The following is a 15,000-nucleotide window of genomic DNA, read 5'->3' as shown; positions in this document are numbered from 1 at the left end:
ATTTAAGTTTGAGTTTCAAGTCGGCAAGTGCCGACTATAGGTTTACCATGGGGTTTCATGTGGAATGTCCGTTACGGGCAGCGGGTAATATCGCAGACACTTGATAAAGGCTAAATCTCGTGAAATATGTTAGCAAATGAACATGTTGGCGTGTTTTCTACGCTCAAACATAAAGAATCGTTCGCCGTTTGCGGTAAATCCAGTCTAGAAGATGTTAATGACCTCCAACCTCGTTCCCATAACGTCGACCTCGACCTCGATCTAAACAGGCCATTTCCGAGTTCATGTCTGCCTCCTTTTCAAGGCGAGTCTAAGTGAGAATTTTTTCTTATGAAATTTAGTTTTCATTCATATGTAAAGTAGAACAAATGGCCCTCACAAAAACTTCGTACTTAGACTCGCTTTGAAACAGAGACAGACATGAACTCGGAAATGGCCTAATACTAACAATATCTACACAACAGAGTATGACGCTAACCTTTAATCCCCATGAATATCGTTTACGATTGCCATATTTTGCTTTGCTTTTTGTGAAATTCTTTCCGCAATTTCGACTAAAAATTCCCTGTTTTTGATCCTCCTGCGTGGACGCCATTTATGTCTCTCCTCAAGGGCGACCTTCGACACATCAGAATGATGTTAAAACTGGCCAGTGATTGGCTATTCCAATAAGCATCCGGCCTACCAAATTTGGAAGGAAACGGAAGTAACGCCAATTTTTCCGAATCTTCTTTCGGGGTCCAGTAAGAAAAAGAGTTTACCTTTGATTTAAAGGACGATCTTGCGTAACCGAACTTATCTTAAGATACCATCATTGGACCAAGTGTTTGGACGAGGGCCGAGGGGCTATAGCGTTTGATCAAATACCTCACGACATTTTACCACAGAAAGTATTTAATTTTGACATTGGTGGTTTCCTCTTAAATTGGTGTGTAGATTACTTGTGTGATCGCCAGATCGTTATCCGAGAGTCATCATTGATGGCCAGCACTCTTCCTGGTCTAGCGTTGCATAAGGAGTTCCCTAGAGATCTATCTTGGGACCTCATTTTTTTCGTTATCTTTATCAGTGATATTCCTGCAGTCGTCTGGTATAGCAATACCAACGCCCTTTATGTTGACCACTGTAAAGCATCGAGAGTAATTGACAATTCTCATGAATGATATTGCATTGTTTCACGAAGACCTTAATTAATTAACAATCTTTGGGCTTGGAAGATATCTAGAAAACTGCAACCAATAGAGACTGTGATAAGTGAATGAATGAATAAATCACATCTTGAGGTGGTATCGGAATTTAAGGATCCGGGTCTGCTAGTCGGTCGTCACCTTTCCTGGAATTCCTACGTGAATAGTATTGTCTTCAAAGCTAAAAAGATGTTTGGCCTAATATTTCGTACCTGTAGGGGCTTTGCTGATGTCACAACTCTCAAGACACTATATTGTTTGTTTGTTTTCTATTTATTTCTTTAAGCAGGTTGAAGTTGCAGATGTCACCCTTTAATGTTTAATATCTAAATGTGGACCTCACTATACTCTGAATTTCTACTCCAGGATCGTTACATTGTTACGGGTTCTGACGAAAAACTTTGCAAGGACGAATTATTTTAAATTTCGTATTTTAATAGGATAGTTCACACCTGGAATAGCTTACCAAGCAGTATTCATAACAGCTCTAATTTGATTAATCTGATGAAACATTTAATTGTCTTAATTTTATGTAATTATACATAAATATGTCCAGATTATATCATTATTCAATAATTATTTTTATTATTATTTTGAAGTGTTAATCCAGGTGATTTGCCTTTTGTGGATCGTTCTTATGGCACCACATTTTCCTTTTCTTTCCTTTTCTCTACAAGTATTGCCATTAACTGAAATAAATAAATAAATAAACACCAGACGGATACAATCGAACGAGGATCGGTCTGCCATACTGAAAAATCCTTGCATGAGATCGATGCAAAAACTTAGCTTTAGTCGGCTCAAGTCATTTCCGTCGTTACACTGATACTGCAACCTATAACCGAAAAGATGAAATGCACCCAATGGCCCATGCAATCACACAATGTACCATTTTAGATTTAAAGTCATCATCCGTATAGCATTTGTCTTCCAACATTGTCGAGGAACAACGAGTCTTCTCATTGGTTTTCGTGAAGAAGAATCAACAGCGTTTCTAATTGGTCCATTCACGATACCACGAAATGAACTTTATTGAAGTGTCAAGTCGTTCTAGCGCTCGAGCACTAATTGGGGACACTGTAAACTGAAATTAACAATCAACGCAAATCAAGTCAAATCTTGGTTTTTGAGGAGAGGGGAAATCAAAGTGCCCGGAGAAAACCTCTCGGTGCAGAGTAGAGAACCAACAAACTCAACCCACATATGATGCCGAGTCTGGGAATCGAACCCGGGCCACATTGGTGGAAAGCGAGTGCTCTTACTACTGCGCCATCCCTGCACCCCGAGGAGTGAGAAGGCGCTGTAAGGTTCCTATAGCCGATCTTTGGCTACAAGAACTCTAAGGCGCACGTTCTCCTACATAGAGTTTCCCAGAGCCTCGGGTCGATCCGAGGCTCTGGTGACGAGAATGTCCCCATATCTTAAGACTTTTTTCATAAATTGTACCTTATGTTGTTCAGAGAAAGCAAGGCTCGGTTATAAGGGGGCGGGGGAGTAGAAGAAGGGGGCATCGTTGCCCAACGTTCGTTGTCACAGTTATCTCCGACTTTATCGTTTCCCCAGCAGACCCTGCTTTCAACACGGAATAAGTCACAAAAGATTAAAAACTCTGTGAAAAAAAAAACAATTTCCACTTAGAAAGGAAACAAGACTACTGCAGTTTTGAACGATTAACAATATATCGAACTTCGTTGGTGGATTTAACTTAACTAAGAGGGCAGATGAAATGCATGGCCGTCGGTATGAGGCAGATTTATTACTATGTTCGAGAGGCAAGTTGCTTGAAAGAAACTGAAAACATAACACGAGTATCTAGAAAACAGTAAATTTCTTTCGGAGTAAAGCATTTTTTGACACAAGAGTAACGCATGAAAACGCCATGAGCAATCAGAACAAGCGTAAGTCCGTCATTTTTAAGGACCAAGAGGTTGAGAAGAAGAGAAAATACCAACAGCACGTTTTCGATGTAGAGATGGGATATTTTACTCCGTTGGTGTTTGGGGCCTGAGTGTCAAATGTTTCTGCGAAACCTCGCAGAGAAACTTTGTAGAAAGAAAAGGGAGTCGTACGCCATTGTCATGTCATGGCTTTATAGAACCCATCTATCTTTCGAGATCTTGAAGTCGGTGTTCACCATTCAGTGTTATAAAATAGCTAGTATTAATCACGGATTAGTAAAGTGCGTTCGATGTTTAGTGAAATAATATTTTTTATCTTATTGCCCAGAAATATTCAGGGAAGTGGACCTGTGGGGTTCTTTCTGGCAGTACACAGAGAGAACTTGAATCTCCTGTAAAAAGCAGCCGAGTTGATAAATCACAACTCAGCATAGTTGCCGACACGAATTGCCATGCGCGGGCGAATTGTAGTGTCTGTTTCTTACAAAACACACCACTACACAGCTTTCTGATGTTCTGATAAGTAGCTTTAGTCATATTTGCTAGTGATACTTCGAATAAATTAACATAACTTCAATTACGTGTGAAAAAAACAGCCGAGCAACCAAGAAGCACAGCTGCAAAGTACGTGGAAGTATGGTTTTTTTACCCCTTTTATTAGAGCATGCAGGCATCGCGATACAAACCCGATGTTGAGGCATGACAAATTCACAATTACATCAGATCGAGGTGATGTGCCCGTCGGCCAGCTAGTCCAAGATGGCGTCCAAACCCTGAAGTCGCATGGCATCACGATCGATATTCGGGACATTCGTAAAACGACACGACTAGAGTGCGTCCTCCTTCGTCCGAACACAATAGACTACGATAGTACGCACGACTCTCTCGTTGGTCAATAGCTGTGTTAAGATGAGAGTATGTAGACACGGCAGTTATATGACACAAACTTTGATTGGCGGGTTATGTGCTGTTACACGCGCGCTTTGATTGGCTGGTAGGAAATATGGGAGTGCGTCAAGAAAATCTGTTTTAATCAAGAAGTAAAAATCCAGCATTTTCCTTCATTTGTCGAAATTATTTTTGAGAAATATTTTATAAAAGCAACAGGAGACTTTTTCCGTGTTTGCATAGCCTCATCTAAACATTCGGGGAGTTGGGAGAATTCTCGACAGTTATGCAAACCCTCGACTGGGTCTCGGGTTTGCACAACTGTCTCGAACTTTCCAAAATGTGTTATTACGCTATAAACATAAACAGAACATGGGAGGGGAGCAGTGGTGGAGCAGTGGTGATAATCAGGCTTGCCTCCCACCAATGTGGGTTGAGTCTAATAAGAAAAATAACACACAAGGAGTTAATAAACATTGTGAAGCAATACATTTTGAATTTGACTGGAAGCTTAAAAGGTATCCGTTCTTTTGGACAAGACCGTAAAATACAATAGCAATAACGAGAGATCTGGATCGAACTAAAAATAGCAGAGACTAACCAAAGTGACATCTTGTCACTGGTTAGATTAGCATTGTTGGTTGTCTCCTTGCTCCGAGAGGTTTTGCTTCCGGTTCTTCGGTTTTGCCTTCCCCAGAGAATAAACTAACACTGCCAAATTTCAGTTCGATCCGGAATGCACGGACACATGTTTAACGAGCTTCTTATCGCTCTTTTAAGGTGTACCGTAGACAAACAAATCGACAAAACTATAAGAAAGTGGAAGTTGTCCTGTCAGCAACTCAATAACACCAGGGCAGGCTCTAACAAACCCATTTTCGCCGCAAACACGAGGTTCGCACCGTGAAAAAGGGATCAGGTGGCACGGGCAAATAGAACAACAAAAGATAACCTTTGCGGTGTAAATACCTCTTACTAACCGAGTTCGAGGTCCGTACTGTAAGTTACGGACCGAGTTTTTTCCCGTTGATTTATGGCCCAAGAGCGAAGCGCGCGGGCCATAAATCAACGGGAAAAAACGAGGATCCGTAACTTACAGTACGGACCGAGAAAACGAGGTTAGTAAGATATTTATTATATCTCTGAGGTTAACCGGCGCGCGGGCAAGGAAACTAGTCAAAGCGAAGCGGAAGGTCCAACTGCCACAAAGAATGCCGTGCCAAAATCCCAAAAACTAAATCTTCTTGGCTGTTAAGTTTGAAATAGTTGCTTGCAAGATTCAAACAGTTTTCAGTACAAGTTTATGCAACAGAAATGACATGAAAAACTCGCTAGATGATGTTTTGCCGAAATTTTAAATTTAGCGGGCTGTACAGCGGGCCGTACTGTAGAATGCGGCCCGCTAACTTAGCCAATTACAGCGCGCGTACTATCTGAGAGATATAATAATGAAAGAAAAGAACTCGTCACCAAACCACTGGTGTCATCATCTTGGAGAAACCGCTCGTAAAAAAACAAACAAACATGTATCCATTCACGAAACAATTGCCAAAATGTCGTATGATACGGCTATGAAGTGTTTATATGAACGATTCCAGCGTGGTTTACCGGGATGAATTTCAGGAATTTGCCTACGTGCGTTGTAACCGTCAAAGTCATGCATGGGGTAACTGGTGAAGTTTCTTGCTTTGGTTCGAAATGAAGCTTCATTTTAGCTCTAGCAAGTACGGAATGGCATTTTAAAACAAAAGATGCAAAAATAATCCTGGCTACGTTTTCAAGGCAACCCACGCGTCATGAGAACTTTTCATCCCGGCAAACCGGGCTGGGCCGTTTATATGAGAATTTTTCAGCCCCGCTTGCGAATTCTCGGCAGCTCAGACCGGGATCTCGGCAAGCAACAGCCCGCTTTCTCATATAAACGAACCGAAGCATGGACTGCCTTACGGACCGGTCCACGGACTATCTCTACGGACCCCCTCTACGGACCACTCCAAAAAACACATAATTAAAAATAAAAAACAACTGAAATTTGTTTATACCGGTTGTCTGGATAGACCACTCTTGCCGGTAAAATCTCAGCCGTTACGCTTCGCAAATCAGACTAAGGCTCAGGTGTTGTCTTTCCTTCGCTGTTGACCGGAGTGCTTAGAAACTAAGTTCTTCCGCCATTTTGTTCAGGACAGAGAGATTGTGAAGCCTGGGGCGAGTTCACAAACCCGCGGGAGAATGATCCGAACAAAAAGGCGGAGGGAAAGAAAGAAAATACAAATAGAACTTACTTATTATCAATCTTTTTCGAAGGATTCCGCATCGGGGGGTCCGTAAGGGTAGTCCGTGGACCGGTCCGTGAGGCAGTCCGTGGACCCAGTCCGTAGAGGGGTCCATGGACCGGGGGTCAGTGTTTTCGGGTCACCCGCTAAAAAACTGAGTTGGAATTCGAAATCTCAAGCAAACTCACGGCATGTAAGACGAGATGACGAATTTGACTTTTCTCGCTTTCTTCTTTACTGGCTACGGTACGTGAGTGGTTATGTATATACATATTTATATTTTGATATTTGGGCGTCTGGATTAATTTTAACAACCGTACAGTTTACACCCACCGCCTGTGGGGTTTATAAGGGCCGATTTACACGGTACGATTTTGTCGCATGCGACAAGCTTAAGACAGGCCTACAACATGACTTGCAATTGTCGCAGCGTTTTAAAACATGGGTTAGTTTCTGAGGAGACTTGAGTGCTGAGTCGGTGAAGAGTGAAACGCGAAAATTTTGTCGTATCATTCTAGTTGATAAGGGCAAATTAACCACAGTAAACGAAAAGATTGGCGGGCTGCCTTCGAAATCTCCAGATGTTTAGACTCTCAAGTCTTCTCTGATAAAGACGACAAACCGTATAACCCTTCAATGTTCAGAACCCTTTCGCTCGTCAGTAAAATAACCCACACACTGTACATGTTGGAAAGAACAGCGCGCATTGAGTTTCCGGTGTCACAGTGAATTCAGTCCTCTGTGGTATAGCTAGAGGGCGGTAAGGTAGAAAACTGTGAAAGGTTAATTGCTTCAAGTTATCGTATCTCAGCGTCAGCCCGTCTCACAAATAAGCCGAATAAAAGAAGTGCTGTCTCGCTCAACTGAGCCGGCACTGATTCAGTTGACATTCAAGCCGAGCGATTAATTGCCCTTGATTCCTTGACGATACAATAAAGCTCGAAATAGCTAATTTATCGTAAAACAATGCCGCACGACATTCAAGAAATACTGCTAACTGCCTTACAACCGATTGTTGAAATGGATGTACCGTCTCATTATTTTTGTTAAGGTTCCGGCTGTCAAGATGTCATCATCGGCAGCAAATATAAATTAATGGTATTACAATAATGGTTCAATATTTTGACCAGTTGTGTTGATTTAGCCGAGAGCTGTGTTTAACTTTGAATATTGTCGACAAACAGCATTAATATAATCGCATTGTCGTGATTTAGCTGCAAGTAATTAATTAATCTGTGTCAGTGAAATCACTTAAGTCTTTCTTTTTTTTCAATATGCTACTAAAACTCCAGTGCTGGACAATTCCTTGAGACCGATCCTTTAAACCGATCCTTCTATAGATCGTTTTCACGTGACGTCATCATTTTCTAAAATCCAAAACTAAAGAGCCACGAAAGTTTTTATCCTCATCAGGCATAAGAGGCGGTAAATTTGTATCCATTTGCAATTTTAAAGCTCAATAGCGTGCTTTGTTTGGAAACCAGAGCATTTTGAATTTCTGAGTTTAGCGGTGCGTGACACGAGGCGACGATCGAGTTTATTGAGAAATATATATTTATCTCATGGTTTTGAGACTTTTTAGAATTTAAAGCATTAGGAAAAGTGCTTAGGTAAATAGCTGTCTGTTCAGTACAGATGATCACTCGCCTAGATAGCCAAAGTAAGTAACAGATGTTGACATTACTTTCCGGCCGCCATATTGGTGCACCACAGATGTGCACCAACATGGCGTTTTCATACTGGGCTCTATAAATTTCTGCGAAACATTTCGACGAATATCTGAAGTTTGGGGAAACGTACAGGCCTAAAACTCGGAGAAGTGTCTTCTTCATTTATCTTCTACAACATCACGAATTCTTGACTTTTTCCACTGGATGGTTTTCGATTTATTTTTTTATTGCGTGACAGTGAAAACGATCTATATGTAATGAGTTAAATTTGTATAAGAAGCCAAAAATTCCTTCTTTATACAAGCGCAGATCCCTTGAATCGTGACAGTTGTCATGCCGTTGTCATGCTACTATGATCAAAATTTGACTCTTAATTAATAAAAGCATTTACAGATTGTCAGGTTGTCAGTCACTCCCGTTTAGAAGGAAGCCTTTTTGTCAAATCAGAGTTCTGAAGAGGTGAAAGATAAACAAGTTGATGTACGCCCTAAAGCCCCATTTACACGAGCAATTTTTCCTTGACAAGTCCACTTGTCAAGGAAAACTTGCCGACTGTACACACTAGCAAGTTTTCCTTGACAAGTTTTTCCTTGACAAGTTTTCCTTGGTAGTGTAAATAAAAAATATGACAAGTTTTCCTTGACAAGTGCTGCAAATCAATAATATCCTTGTCACATTTTCCTTGTTGTCCATCTACACGAGCAAATTTCTGACTTGACAATTTTTCCTTGTCAAGGAAAAGCTAGCACGCCAGATTTTCCTTGACAAGGAAAATTTGTCCACTATTCCCCATCTACACGAGCAATTTTTCCTTGACAAGTTTTACACGAGCAATTTTTCCTTGTCAAGGAAAACTTGTCAAGGAAAAATTGCTCGTGTAAATGGGGCTTAACAACACTTCTACCATCACTGGTGGCCATGGCTGCGCGTGGGAAGGAAAAAAAATCCCTTTTTGGACAATTTTAGACCTTATGTTTTTTTACAATCATAACAAGTTACGTTTAAGTTATTAACACAAAGAATTCTTTCCGTCGATCTCTCTATTCCCTTTCAGGCTTCCATTACAACTCATTCGTTGAAACTGAAAGGGAAACCGAAACTGAAAGTTCATTATGGGCAGCCGTCACCGCCAAAAATACAAGCCTAGTTAATGGTTAAGAATAAACCGGAATGGTTTAATTGTCCTTTGTAGAACGGTTTATCAGAATTTGAAAAGATGTATTTAAAACACAAATGGACAAGTCACCCTTAGTGAAATGAAATAAACAAACATTAAATGGTTTAGACAATTCAGAAACTGCATAGATACCCTTGGTGAATTGATTCAGTGAAAACACGAGTGGTTAAGTGTTTAATGAAATGGATCAGTCACCTTATGCAATCATCGCAGTTAACACAGAATTGGTCAGTGCCAAAGACCACCGGTGTAACTATCCTTGTCAAAATGACAAAGTCAAGTCTTGAATGGATCAGCATACTTTGACATGATATGCAGTGAAACGGCAAACGGTCCAGCTTACCGTACATTGGTTCAGTGATGTGACAAACGGTTCAGAGTAGTTTGAAATGGCTTATTTTATCTGCAAATGGTTAATCGTGAACCGCAATGGTCTAGCATAACATTGATCGGTTTACCATAATGTCAAACGGTTTAGTGTTACGCCAAATGGCTTAGCGTGACGACAAATGGTTTAGTAGAAAGCGAAATGGTTTAGTGTTGCAGCAAATGGATTGCGCCGGAACCGCCAAAAATACAAAAGTGAAATTGAAATGGAATAGTCAATGTGGGGTCTTAAGTCACAACCCATACGTCATTCAGATAAATATTGGCGCGTATTTGCCCCAACGAGGTTCGTACCGCGACGTGCACAAGTGGGATCGGGAACAGGTTATTTCTACCAGTACCGCCTCGTTTACTCGACTCAGTGATCCTTATTCCTCTAAGAATCCTTCTTTGTTTTTGCCTAGTTTAGCTGGATTGGTAATTTTTCTACTCTGATCATTTTGCCGTGATATCGGCAATTTATATACATGAATGTGGATCAAAGCAAAGTAAGCACAGGAGAGATGGGCAGGCCGTGTTTTTCTTTGTCTTCAACTGTACGCTAGTTAGCCACTGACAATCAGTTTCTGAAAATGTGAGTTTCTGTAGAACCTGAGCATATTTCTCTATCGTTTCAAGCCTTTCCTTGAACCTCTGAATTAAAGTTAAATACACTTGCTACCCGTTACTCATAAACAGCTTCCATGTCTTAAAACAATCAATCGCCTTATCACGAATGCTCTGGTTCAAAGTATCAGGTAGCTGTACCGTAAAACGATGCCTCTTAACTGTATGTCAATCCTTTTTTTTTTCAGGTTACAATTTTTATCTTTAGTTCCATAAATTCTAATAACAAAGGATTAATCATGGTAAGGTTTTTTTTCCCCTCTGCATTTTAAATACCCTTCAATAGCCAGTTAGAACATGAAGAAGATGAAAGAGGATAAAAGAAGAATTGCAAAGTGAAACTCCTGAACACGGCCTCATAACGACACTAAAAGAGTGGTATCGTTGAAAACCGCTGATCATGACTAAAACACCACACGAGTACATACGGGTAACATACGAGTAACATACGGAACATACGGATACATACGAATACATACGACTAACATACGACTAACATACGAGTAACATACGAGTAACATACGGATACATACGACTAACATACGGATACATACGAGTAATACGAATGTTTTTCTCATAAAGGAAGCTATAATTATATAACCCTTGCAAGCATTTTTCACGTCAGCAAACACGTACCCGGTTCAGTTTGATCAACATCCCCCCCCCTCCCAAGGCCTGTTTGTGAGTGAGTGTGTGTGTGTGTGTGTGGAGGGGGGTTTTGTAAATGAGGTGAGAAAGGGTTGGATGCCTCCCCTCAGATTTTGCAAATTTTGGAAAGGAGATTTACTCTGTTGCTGAAACTTTAAGCAGCTGTTCGTTTATAGCTTGCGGAATTTTTTAATGTGTCAACTGTTCCCAAAATTCGACATTTTAAACATAACTCTTCTAGTTTCTCAACACGAAATTACAAAATCGATACATTTTTACATGTACATGGTTACATTTAAGCTTTCTGACTTGATTTTGCACTGATTTTTTTGCCATTTCGCATAACCAACTAAGGTGAAATAGTGAAATCAAGATGGCGGATCTGATGACGTCATACGACGTCAGCGACATCCAAAATATATTGTCATCTTGTAGCGCAAGCGAAGGGTTTTGCACTCCATGTGAATTTATTTTAATGTGACTAAATTTAACGAAAGCCTGGGCGTGTTTGCTGACGTGAAAAATGCTTGTAAGGCTTATAATTATAGCTTCCTTTATGAGAAAAACATTCTCATTACTCGTATGTATTCGTATGTATCCGTATGTTAGTCGTATGTTAGTCGTATGTTAGTCGTATGTATTCGTATGTATCCGTATGTTCCGTATGTTACTCGTATGTTACTCGTATGTTACCCGTATGTACTCGTGTGGTGTTTTAGTCATGATCGAAACCGCTGCCGTTTTCGCGGGTAGATAACGCTGACAGGAATTTTAAGGAGAGTCCCATAGTGTTTTTTTCTTTTTCTTTCAATTCCATCTGATTGTTTGACCTAAGTAGATGCCCATTGACATGTCTGCATTGCTGATTGTTATGAGCACTTTTGCTTTATATAGAAACGTGCAGCGGTTTTCAACGATACCACTCTTTTAGTGTCGTTATGAGGCCGTGTTCAGGAGTAAGTTCACTTTGCAATTCTTCTTTTATCCTCTTTCATCTTCTTCATGTTTTAAGTGGCTATTGAAGGGTATTTAAAATGCAGAGGGAAAAAAAAAACCTTACCATGATTAATCCTTTGTTATTAAAAGATAAAAATTGTAACCTGAAACAAAAGGATTGACATACAGTTAAGAGGCATCGTATTACGGGACAGCTACCTGACACTTTGAACCAGAGCATTCGTGATATAAGGCGATTGATTGTTTTAAGACATGGAAGCTGTTTATGAGTAACGGGTAGCAAGTGTATTTAACTTTAACTCAGAGGTTCAAGGAAAGGCTTGAAACGATAGAGAAATATGCTCAGGTTTCTACAGAAACTCACATTTTCAGAAACTGATTGTCAGTGGCTAACTAGCGTACAGTTGAAGACAAAGAAAAACACGGCCTGCCCATCTCTCCTGTGCTTACTTTGCTTTGATCCACATTCATGTATATAACTTGCCGATATCACGGCAAAATGATCAGAGTAGAAAAATTACCAATCCAGCTAAACTAGGCAAAAACAAAGAAGGATTCTTAGAGGAATAAGGATCACTGAGTCGAGTAAACGAGGCGGTACTGGTAGAAATAACCTGTTCCCGATCCGACTTGTACACTTCGCGGTACGAACCTCGTTGGGGCAAATACGCGCCAATATTTATCTGAATGACGTATGGGTTGTGACTTAAGACCCCACATTGACTATTCCATTTCAATTTCACTTTTGTATTTTTGGCGGTTCCGGCGCAATCCATTTGCTGCAACACTAAACCATTTCGCTTTCTACTAAACCATTTGTCGTCACGCTAAGCCATTTGGCGTAACACTAAACCGTTTGACATTATGGTAAACCGATCAATGTTATGCTAGACCGTTGCGGTTCACGATTAACCATTTGCAGATAAAATAAGCCATTTCAAACTACTCTGAACCGTTTGTCACATCACTGAACCAATGTACGGTAAGCTGGACCGTTTGCCGTTTCACTGCATATCACGTCAAAGTATGCTGATCCATTCAAGACTTGACTTTGTCATTTTGACAAGGATAGTTACACCGGTGGTCTTTGGCACTGACCAATTCTGTGTTAACTGCGATGATTGCATAAGGTGACTGATCCATTTCATTAAACACTTAACCACTCGTGTTTTCACTGAATCAATTCACTAAGGGTATCTACACAGTTTCTGAATTGTCTAAACGGTACCATTTAATGTTTGTTTATTTCATTTCACTAAGGGTGACTTGTCCGTTTGTGTTTTAAATACATCTTTTCAAATTCTGATAAACCGTTCTACAAAGGACAATTAAACCATTCCGGTTTATTCTTAACCATTAACTAGGCTTGTATTTTTGGCGGTGACGGCTGCCCATAGTTCATTATTCAATATTTTTTGACATATTTACTGCAGATGTTAACACTAAAAGCTGAAAAAGAGGGGCTTTAGAAGTCCACTCTCTTTCTAAATTGTACGAACCAAAGGACAATAAGACTAACTGGAGCACTATAGAATACAGGGCCATTTTTGAAGCATCACTGTAGTGGCTAGTTTATCAGGACTTGAAAATTATATCAACATAAAATGGAATGCAGCAAAGTGAAAACCTACTTACTCAAGGCGGTGACCCTTGAGTATAGAGGCGGATTCGGTAAAACCTTTCTCATTTTCTTTCGTAAGAGTGGCTCTACCTTCTCGGAGAAAATCGATATGACGCCATGAGGGGGATGACGTGTCAATAGTCATGCCGGAGTATGTGTGCCTTCCATGACACCTCATGGCCCGGAAAAAAATACCATGTAGCCAACGAAAATACAATGTTTTCGCAGTTAGTTGTTTGTTGTCAAGGTCTACTTTTGTGGCTTAGGTCGAGACTTCGACCCTCTTCTATGATGCAGGTTTACCCGACAGTAGCTTTAGACTTTTCTCTTGTTTTGAAGACTTGACGACAGTTGGACAAGAACGACGAGAAGGACTGGGACAAGACGAGACGAGACGAGGAGCGGACCGTTAGTCTTCTACGCAGACGGCTGCGAGATGTCCGTCTTTTTTTGTTTCGCTCTAATCCTTTCAATTCACTTTTTGTGAACGCGCTTGCCTGAGGTTGCCACCGATACTCGACGTTTGACCAAGAAAGACGGACTGCAAACCAAGCTAGGCTAGCTTAATTACCTTCTTCAGGAGCCCATAAGATATAAAGATATATGAAAAATTTTAAATCGGTAGCCAGGATGAAAGGCGGCGATGCGACCGTCCAAGTACGCATCAAATCTGATGAACAATTTGAGAGAATTAACGAGAACTGACGAGATTTTTGTTCCCTTCCGTTTGTTCCAGAAATTCCAAAATCCCTTTTATCTTTTCGAGAGCTGTAAAAAGAAATTATCTCAAGGCTAATTAAAAGTGAAAAAAGATGTTAACTTTTACGAATATGTGTTGTATCATTTTGATCCCGGCAACACTAGAAACCGTGAGCGAGGCGAGATCAAGGAATCCTTACCACCTCATATCATTCAATACACCTTTGATTGAAGCAACTTTTACTCAGTAACCTTTCTTAAGATCGTGTTACAATGCAACATGCCTTACCGTGGCCACCCAACAAACTTTCACATTTGACAATTACGTTTAAATACGTCAACTCAACAACCCATGCCCCAACGGTGTTCAACTTACAAATGTGCCAACTTTGCAAGGAGGCGTGACTGTCAATCAAATTCACACATCCTGATTGGCGGACAATTGTAAAAAACTTTGTTAGGTTGCCACGGTAAGGCGCGTCGCACTGCAAAGCATCTGATTGATCAAAATGTAATTATTGCAGTATATAAATCATTTATAATTAAGTGAATCCATATAACTGAATCAAGATTATTGATTGCGTGGCAATTCGTTAGAGTATCGCGGCTATCCCAATTGCAAGTAAGGGGCATAATTTACAAAAGTTACACCCAACGATTTTACTCATTGATCATTTTGAGAAGGAAATTTACAATCACTCAAGTCTCCTTTGTTATTTTCAGGGCTATTAATGACAGTGCGAACAAGGCTAGAAACACAAATGACCAGTCTGGCTGCTTGCGTTAATGGTTCGATTACTCTACCGGGTAACGAACCCAGCGGATTCCCAGTCAGGGATCAATGGTGGAAATTCCGCTACCCTGACGACGACTGGATCAACATACGCTACTGTGATGGCTCCCTAAACTGTGTAACAATGACATCGGTGCTACCAGACGGCACCAGGGTGTCTATTGGGGCTCGTGAAAGTTTAGTCGTGGAGCGCATA

General features: G+C 40.5%; 1 protein-coding gene across 1 annotated transcript in view; it reads left to right on the top strand.

The window, feature by feature from the left end:
* Nucleotides 1-15,000, top strand: part of LOC138043691 (uncharacterized) — a 51,422-nt gene that overhangs the window by 34,010 nt on the left and 2,412 nt on the right. The window contains exons 1-2 of the mRNA XM_068890090.1: nucleotides 6,347-6,492; nucleotides 14,735-15,000. The exon at nucleotides 14,735-15,000 is cut by the window's right edge and continues 103 nt beyond it. Of these exons, the coding sequence (XP_068746191.1) occupies nucleotides 6,450-6,492; nucleotides 14,735-15,000 (309 nt within the window). The 5' untranslated portion in view covers nucleotides 6,347-6,449. Of the gene's footprint in view, nucleotides 6,493-14,734 lie in introns of the transcript that reaches the window.

Source organism: Montipora capricornis, chromosome 3 (assembly GCF_036669925.1).
Source record: "Montipora capricornis isolate CH-2021 chromosome 3, ASM3666992v2, whole genome shotgun sequence".
Lineage (NCBI taxonomy): Eukaryota > Metazoa > Cnidaria > Anthozoa > Scleractinia > Acroporidae > Montipora > Montipora capricornis.
This window is presented reverse-complemented; position numbering and strand designations above follow the sequence as displayed.